This window comes from Corvus kubaryi, unplaced genomic scaffold (genome assembly GCF_017639235.1).
Source record: "Corvus kubaryi isolate FWS band 111438036 unplaced genomic scaffold, C.kubaryi_AGA036_p1.0 split3-37296, whole genome shotgun sequence".
Classification (NCBI taxonomy): Eukaryota; Metazoa; Chordata; class Aves; order Passeriformes; family Corvidae; genus Corvus; species Corvus kubaryi.
The window spans coordinates 2,211,690-2,220,541 of record NW_024582086.1 but is presented as its reverse complement, the minus strand read 5'-3'; the positions used below and the strand labels follow the sequence as shown (position 1 = coordinate 2,220,541).

The 8,852-nt window shown below is 48.6% G+C and overlaps 2 protein-coding genes across 3 annotated transcripts in view; one reads left to right on the top strand and one right to left on the bottom strand.

Annotated features, from left to right (window-relative positions):
• Positions 1-883, bottom strand: part of DNAJC25 (DnaJ heat shock protein family (Hsp40) member C25) — an 8,995-nt gene extending 8,112 nt beyond the window's left edge. The window contains exons 1-2 of the mRNA XM_042015277.1: positions 781-883; positions 12-186 (exon numbers count right to left, since the gene is read on the bottom strand). Coding sequence (XP_041871211.1) covers positions 12-186; positions 781-883 — 278 coding nt within the window. The remainder of the gene's footprint in view (positions 1-11; positions 187-780) is intronic.
• A 1,943-nt stretch (positions 884-2,826) lies between these two features.
• ECPAS (Ecm29 proteasome adaptor and scaffold) overlaps positions 2,827-8,852 on the top strand; it is a 61,776-nt gene continuing 55,750 nt past the window's right edge. The window contains exon 1 of one of the 2 annotated variants that reach the window (XM_042015321.1): positions 2,827-2,926. In XM_042015321.1, coding sequence (XP_041871255.1) covers positions 2,905-2,926 — 22 coding nt within the window. In that variant the 5' untranslated portion in view covers positions 2,827-2,904. Of the gene's footprint in view, positions 2,927-3,161; positions 3,271-8,852 lie in introns of those variants that run through there. The other variant, XM_042015320.1, reaches the window with a different exon arrangement.

Here is an 8,852-nt window from a genome sequence, read left to right as displayed (position 1 = left end):
GGGGGCGCGACAGGGGCGGGTCGCGACAGAGCCCGCGCTCGGGGGGCGGTGGCGGCTGGGAGCCGGGCCTGCTCAGCCCGCCGAGCACCAGCACGGGTCCTTTGTCCCCGACTTCTCGCAGGCTACTGCCGCTCCGTTCTTCCAGCCGGCTGTGTGCCCTTGCGTTGCACCCACGCCAATGGAATCCTGGGATGCATTCGGAAGAGCATTGCCAGCAGGTCGATGAGGTGATCCTGCCCCTGTACTCTGCCCTAGTGAGGCCGTATCTGATGTGCCGTGTTCAGTTGTGAGCTCCACAGCTCAAGAAAAACACGGAGCTACTGGAAATAGTCCAGAGGAGGCCACAAAGGTCTCATGAGGAGAGACTGCAGGAGCTGGGCCTGTTCAGTCTGGAGAGGAGACGACTGAAAGGGGAGTTCATTAATGCACAGAAATATCTCAAGGGTGGATATCAAGAGGATGGTGCCAGACTTTTCAGTGGTGCCCAGCGATAGTATGAGAAGCAGAGGCCATAAACACAAGAAGTTTCACCTCAACATGAGGAAGAACTTCTTTGCACTGAGGATGGCAGAGCATTGGAACAGGCTTCTTGGGGAAGTCATGGAGTCACCCTGTCTGGAGGCATTCAAAACCCACCTGGGCCCATTCCTGTGTCACCTGCTCTGGGTCACCCTGCCTTGGCAGGGGGTTGGAGTAGATGATCTCCAGAGGTTCCTTCCAACCCTAATGAATCTGATTCTTCCAGGGAAGAAACCTTTGAAGTACTTCCTGAGCCTGTACCTGGTTTAGGCTTGCTCCTGGCAGAGCTCAGGGTCTGGCCACTTGTCATGTGGGGTCCAACGCCATTTAACTGGCAGTCCCACACTGGGAACTGTGCACCCATGGCATGGAATTGTGGGGAACACTCCTCCTTCTGCTGCCCAAAGGCACAACTGATAGGTGACCTCATCAATGTCTAGAAGCATCCTACGAGAGGGTGACAAGGTTCCACCTGAACATGAGGAAGAATTTCTTTACTGTGCAGGTCACTGCACACTGGAACAGATTGCCAAAGAGGTTGTGGCGTCTTCCTCACCTGACAGATTCAAGAACTGTCTGGATGCAATCCTGTGCCATGTCCTCTGGGACGGCCCTGCTTGAGCAGGGAGGTTGGACCAGATATCCTTCCAACCTGGCCCATTCGTTGATTCTGTGTGATTCTGTATGGACAGCTCCCTGAAATGGTGGCTTTGATAGCAGGTCTGCCACCTGTGATGTCCTCTACCCAAAGACTTCTCCTGGTAAGGAGGATTACATCTCTTCTCTGGTGTAACCAGCAGGAACATCACCTCAGTGTTTGACCTTTCCGAGGAAAGCCAGATATGAGCTTGATGCTGCAAGTACTCACCACAGAAATGCTCAGCTCATGAGAGAGCATGTGCTGTTCTTAAAGCTAGAAATGAGTGTGCCTCCCATGTGGCTGGTCTTCTCTGCCTGTCTCCTTTCTGCATTAATAAATGCTGATCATTTCCTTCAGATGTGGATGGGTCCCAAATCTGCTTCCTCAAAAAAAAAAAAAAAAAAAGAACCACCTCTTTGCAGCTCATTAGAGCCCAGCCTCTCAGCATTGGAGACTGGGAGTCAACTCCTCAGACCCTGACCTTAAAAAATTGTGGTGGGTTGGGTGGTCAAGCTGCTCTATCACTTCCCCATCTCAGCTGGACAGGAGAGAAAATAAGGTGGAAAATGACTTGTTCATTGCGATCAGGCAGTTTACGAAAGCAAGAGCAAAAATTTATGCACGCACAAGCAAAGAGGAAGAAAATAATTTTATTCTTTACTTCCCATCAGCAAGCCATGTCTGGTCACTTCCTGGGCAGTGGGACTTCAGGATGTGTAGAGGTTGCTCTGGAATGCAAGCATTGTAAAAAACGAATACCCCCTGTTCCTCTTCCCTCTGTCAGCTTTTATGTTTGAGCTGACATCATATGCCATGGAATATTGCTTTGGTCAGTTTGGGTCAGCTGGCCTGGTTGTGACCCTTCCCTGGACCTTGCCCACCCCCAGCCCCTTGATGGAGGCAGGAATGTTGGAGAGACAGCGCTGATGCTGTGCTGGTGCTGCTGAGCAATAGCCACAACACTGGTGCGCTATCAACACCTTTCCAACTATCACTGCAAAGTGCAGCAAGGTGAAGGCTGCTGTGGGGGAAATGAACTCCAGCTCAGCCAGACACATTACACAAATGAAGTAAAAATGGTGCTCAGAAGCTTTTGTCACCTTTTTTTTCCTGACTCGAGAAACAAGCTAGTCCTCTGACACCTGTCACTTGGACTCACGTCTTCCCTGGGACTGGCCCTGGAGCTTTAGGGAGACGTCACGAGCTGCCCCCGTGCCACCTGCAAGAAGCAGTAAGGGAGCTGGGGAACGGGCGCCAAGCTGTCTGCTTCTAGACGTGCCCCAGGGACGCCTCGGCTGGGGCATCTTGCCAAGATGCTCCTTACAGAGATCACATGTGGCATCGCAGAGTTTGGGAGAGAGACGCAGTGTGGTGGTCTCTCTGAGCAACCCCAGAACGGCAGGCGAGGAATTCCACGGAGCAGCTTTGTCCCTTCGGTAGTTGGCTTTGGAGCAGAGGCCGGGGGGCAGCGCCGGCGGGTGGGCGTGGCCGTGCCGGCGGTGGGCGTGGCCGTGCCGGCGGGTGGGCGTGGCCGTGCCGCTCGGTGGGCGTGGCCGTGCCGGCGGTGGGCGTGACCGTGCCGGCGGTGGGCGTGGCCGTGCCGGCGGTGGGCGTGGCCGTGCCGGCGGTGGGCGGGGTTCGCCGCCCTCCCCCTGCTGGCGCACCCACGGTCGCGCGGGGGCGCCCCACGCCGCTCCGTCCCGTCCCTGCGCCGCCGTGCCGAGCACGGAGCCGGCGCGGCAGTCATGGAGGTCAGCGCGGACTCCGGTCAGTGCTGCCCCCGTAAACCTCCTCCTCGGGGCCCGCCGGGCGGGGCGGCGGCGGCGGGGCCGGGCCGTGTACGCGACGGGGGCGGGCGGTGGGGACGGCGGCTCTCTCTAAATATAAACCGGCGGTGACTGAAAAGCGGTCGCTGCCGCTGTCGAGGGAAGCCGCAGGGAGCAGCAGAAGGAGGAGGTGGAAGAGGAGGAGAGGGAGGAGGGGGAGGAGGAGAGAGGCGGCCGCCGGCCCGGTGCCGGTGCCGGAGAGGGGTGGGAGGCGCGGAGCGTCTCTCGCCGCCTCCCCTCCCTCCCCAGCCGGCAACATGGCCGCGGCCGCCCAGGACGAGCTCAGTAAGTGCTCGCGGCTCAGGGACTCGCAGCGGGGGCTGGCGGGCGGGCGAGCGGGCAGGCGAGCCGGGGTTTCGCCGCAGTTGGTCCCCTCTGCGGTGGGGCTCGGTCCCCGGCCTGGCCGGGCGGTGACGGCAGCGGGGCCGGTTCGGCCCTGGGCGGCCATCTCGGGAAGCGGAAACCAGGAGCAGCGGCGCCTCCCGCATCCCCGGCCCCACCGCGGGCAGCGGGGGCTGCGCAGTCCCCCGCCGGCTGGGTGACCTTGCGTCCTGGCCGGGACGGAGCCTGGGGTCGGCGGGAGCCCCGGCGCAGGGGGAGCGGCCTCCACCCACCGCTCCTGAGCGGGCACAAGCGGCAGCGCCTTTGCCCGTCGGTGCTCTCGCCCTGCATTGTGCGACCGCCGCGTTTGAACCACAGCAGCGGTGTGAATATAAGGCGGGCTGGCACGTCCAGGACGGGTTCCCCGAGCCCCCTGAGGTGCTGTGCGGGCGGTGGGTACGAGGGCGCATCGCGGCCGCCCCTGCGGCGCTCGGCACATGACCGGAGGTGCCGCTGCCGCCGAGCATTCGAGACGGCGGGAGCTCGGCCCTGTCTTCTTGTCACCTCCAAAACCCTTTCTCAGTGGCTCTGGGAAAGCACACGATCAGCTGGTCTTTGGAGAAGCCTATGGAACTTCAAAAAAAGCGGGTTTCTTCCCTTGCTTTTCCTGTCCTGGAATAGAGCTGGTTCTTATCTGTGAAGGATTAATAGCAAGATAACATATGACTCAGCCAAATGAGAGGGCCTTTGCTTACCCTGAAATAGTACTTGGCGGTCGTCAGAGAGGAAGGGCAGAAGAAATACTTTGAGCATATTTGAGCACTGTTGGCTTTCAGTACTAAGGCATTTTTGTGTAATGTTTCTTAGGGGTTTTTTGGGGTTTTTTTTGTTGTTTTGTTTGTTTGTTGGGGTTTTTTTTGTTGTTGTGAGCTTCTGTATGTAACAACATCCTAATTCTGCTCTTTGTTAGGTGTTACTGGAACTAGGCTGAGTGGAATAAGGTGTATTATAATGGTGGGGATGTCCCTTATGTAGCCAAGATCCGTGGTGGAGTAAAGGAGGATCTTGATCCTGTACTGATCCTAGAACTGGAGGACCCAAATGCCAAGCTATTTGTTCCATTGACAACTGGGATAAATTGCTGTAAGGACAGTGAAAGCTCTCACTGCTGCTGTCGTCTAAGAGATTCTGTTGTTAATTTTACGAGAACGTGATTCCCCTTGGTGAAACCAGTCAGTGTGAGATCTCTTCCGTGTAACTCCTTGGCTTTTATCTGTGTGTAATCTAGCTTTCCAGGCTCCAAATCTGATCCTGCAAAAAATTGGTCCTCAGCCATGTGCCTGTTGCTACACAGCCCTTTCTGTTAAGCTGCGCTAAAAAGACAAATGTCCCTAGACTGAGATTCACATTAATAATTACATAATGTCATTCAGGTTATTTGACCACTGCATCCTTCAAAAATGAGGGAGTTTTATTGGTTGGGTTAGAAATCTTTTTTCTTTGGGTGGGGGGAGGAATATATTTTTGGAAATTCTTTTTTGTTTAGTTTGGTTTTTTTTCCTGGTACCTCTGTCACTGAATAGAAAGTACTGTAATCTTAAATGAAAAATAATTAAAGGTAATGGAAAAAAGATTAACTTAATGTAGAGAGGGAAACTAAGCCTCTATGTGGGCTTGCCATCTTTTGATATATTCAAATAGTTAAATTTCAGCATATTTGGAAATAAATACTTTCTTTTATAGGATGATTGCTAGTCCTAAAATAACAATAATAATTACCATTAGTTTTAGACTGAAAAACGAAGTCTGCTTGCTTTATATTTACATGGCTGTAGGAAGCTTTCATCTATAGCCCCAGTCAAACACAGAAACTCTGTGTAAATGCTGTGTAAGGGATGCTTATCATTTTAGAGGACAAGTTGTTTGATGGCAGCGTAAGATACGGCAGTTTAAAAAATAATGCAAAATCAGTAAATTGGCCCTAATGCCATAAGAGTTCAGATGCAAGAGAGACAAGTTAGTCTTGAGTGATAGTAGTCATCCATTCAAATGGAGAACCTGTGCCTGGCATATTCCAAATTATTTGATTTCTGGTGTACTTTCAAGCTTTCACATAAGCTTTTCTATAAAATGAAAGGATTGGATGGGAAAAAACCATAATATATCCCTTCTCCAACAGGCCTTCCTAGCCTTTTCCAGTCAGATCTTGTAAAACAGCCTGGTGGATGGCCTGTTTGTACAAATGCTCCCTTAAGTTTTTTGGCTGTAGGCACACAATGGGTTACTGGTAGAGACAGGAATAGCACCAGCAAATCCTGACTCACTGTTTGCTGCTATAATCATACTAGATATATTTTCTCCCAGAGTCTAATACCATTTGAACAGGAATTTGACTCCTATTTTAGTAGTTGCACAGCAGATGAGAACTTTATTCTTTCTTCTGCATGTGGAATAATGCAGAAGCAATTGCTTAGTTCTAGAGAGACAAAAGGGTGTGTTAGAGCTTTTGCTTTAGCAGGAACCTGCCCCTAAAACTACCCCTGCCATCCAGGAGGTGAAGTTGAAATGCTTTTGTGCGCAGGACTCTTTATTTGATGTAGGGCCCTTTGGAGAAAATGTGGGGGGATGCTTGTGCATGTAATGGTGCTACAGAGTTCAAGTAATAGAGGAGGGTTTCTGGGGTTTTTGTCTGATTTACTGAAACAGTTGTAGAAATTATTTATATTGTAGGAGTTCCACCAATCTGTCAAACAGATACTTCTCAGGAAAGTGAAGATTCATGCATAGAATTTTGCTGTCCCATGCTCTGCTCTGTTTTGAAGAGGACTCTTTTTAGTTCCTCAGATGTTTTGTGGCTATCAGTCAAACTATGAAGTACAGCGAGTTTGACATGTCTTAGCCCCAGCAGTTTCTTGAGTCAGTTTTCATTAAAGGAAGGGTGTGTGTTTTACTTGATACTCTGCTACACAAATATGCATTGCTGAGGGGTCTGTGTGGAATACCTGGTGTTGCTGTGCATAATGTCTGTAAATGCCAGAGGGAGCTGATTCGAAATGTAACTGTGCTTGGCTGAACTGAGAGATTTCTGTAATAAAAATACAGATGAACAGTGGCATTTTCCTTTTCTTTAAAAATTAAAATAATGAGGGTAAACCCTTTGAATTCTTGGCTTTATTGAGGTAGCTATTTCACTGTTTATCCATATTTTTATCCTTTTTGTGTCTTTCTCTCAGTTCTCTTAGATGAACTCCATGTTAATACACCAAATGGAAGGAAAGGGTACATTGTGTCTGTGAGCAGGCTGTGGGGTTTTCCTGTTACCCTGGGTGATTGCAAGGTCAGTTCTGAAGTAACAAAACCTAAAATAACTCTGACCCTTTTATGGATGGTGTTGCAGGATTTGAAAGTTAGTGTCTCATTGTCAGTGTGGCATTTTGTAGAATTTTTATCCATTATCTGTGTTTGGAAAGCGATTTCTTTATTTTTTGTCTTTGCAAGGTTGTTATGTGCTGAAACCTGTATACCTCTTGTAGTCTTAAATGGAGATTGGAAAGAACCAGAAGTGAAACATGCATTTTCTCACAGATAGGTAGCTGCATTGCCATGGTAACTTGGGAATTGCAGGTTCCAAATACACCATGTCAGTTCACACAAATTAGACACTGCTATTGGAAATAGGGATACAAAGATATATCTTGTTTTTCTGCCCCTTTGTTTCTTTTACAAAAGGAGATGTCATCTTCATATGCAATGCCTGTTGTTCAGTTCTCCATATTTATCTTTGTCTTCTTGTAAACACCTTTTTTTCCTGAACAAAGTGCCACAAAATTGGCATTTTATGTGGAAGTACTACACAGCAGCATGAAAAGAAGTGGTTGTGCCAGAATACATGAATAACTGTTTCAAATTCTTCATGGACTTAGTTGTATGTATTTTAAAAGTAAAACTAGTTAGTGATTTTTTTTACTCATGCACCTTATTCTTTGTTGTGTTATGTTTTTCAATCCATAGTAAAATGCTAACTGTCATAGCTGTGGCATACATATGATGTTTCAAAGACTAGTTTTCAGTTGCTAAGGCTTTTTCCAAACAGTTTTTGTCCTTTCCACCCCCCTCCTACCCTCCTTGGTATGTAGTAAAGCAAGTTAGACATCTTGCTTTACTTATTTTTACTATCAGATAAGCTCCTAAAATTGCAACTGTGCAGTTTCTTAGTTGGCAGTAGGGGCTGTAAAATCAGAGAGAAGATTTTAGCTTTGTACTTAAAAACTTTGGAAATGCACGATGTGGGTAAGTGAGACCAGTTGCAAGCAAACTGTCTTGTTTGATGTCTGGTGCATAGTGGTCTGCTTGCTGGCTGAGGCTGAGTGGAGGCTGTGAAGAGACATAAAGAATGAAAAGACACTTTCCCCATGCCAGCCAGGAGGTCTGCAGCACACAGAGATAGGACACAGCATCTGAGACCCAGATACTTCATCCACAGTTACTTTCCTGGGCCGTTGTGTGTGGTGCTTTAAATCTCCGGTGTTTATGCTTTCCTGTAATGAGTGCTGTCAGCTTGAAAAATGGTCTTAATTGTTAGTAGAATAAAAACCGTGGAGGAAATGTTTGATGTACAATACTTGGGAGGTTTTATAGCTCTTTGTTTTCCTGTCCCACTGCTATGGATACAGTCTGCATCAGCAGCATGGGAGAGTGCTCTGACAAACTCCTGACCAGTTTCTTAACTTCATCCAGATGGCCAGTATCCTTGAATTTGCTGAAGAGTCTTGTCATGATTATGGTTAAGGGAAGAACATATGATGACAGTATTAGGGCTTAACTGACTTTGCAGCGGAGGTATGAGAAAAGTAACAAATTTGTCTCACAGGCAGCGTAAAGAAGTAGGTAGCTTTTTGTCCTCCTTATCTCTTACTATTATTGTTGGTACTATTATTGTGTCCGCCGTTCTGGTTGCTGCTGCTTGAAACAAGAGGATAATGGAGGAAGCTGGAAATGGGGCAGGCGCTTGTAATTCAGTGCATTGCTACATTTCCTGAGTGCACATGCAAGAGGGTTTCTCTGCCTTTCAGAAGGTGTGTGTGTAGTCCGGTGACTACCAACAAATGGCTTTAGAACTAACTTCAGTTGTGTTTCCTTACACTTGTGTCTGATCTGTTGCTATGGGAAAGAACGTGTTGAGAAGGTTCTTAGGTTGATTTCCTTGAGGATGATGGATCTGCAGTTTTCTCCTGGAGTTCTAGGTCCAAGGGGGAAGATTTGATAGGTTTTATTTACTGAGTTATTTCAACTGCTTGGTGTGACTTCAGTAGTCCCTTACTGCCTGTCAAGACACCAAGGAAGTCCTGGAATGGGGGATCATTGGGATGGGGGAAGGATGACACGAAAAGGAAGGTGAAAAGAAATCAAATGTCACGATTTTTTAAAAGCTTGGAATATGAGGTAAGTGTCATGAAGCCATTGACTAGCTGACAACCTGAGTGGTCTGTGAAATCTGTCTGAAATGAGATTGACTCGTATCTCAGTTTACACTATAGATGCTGTAG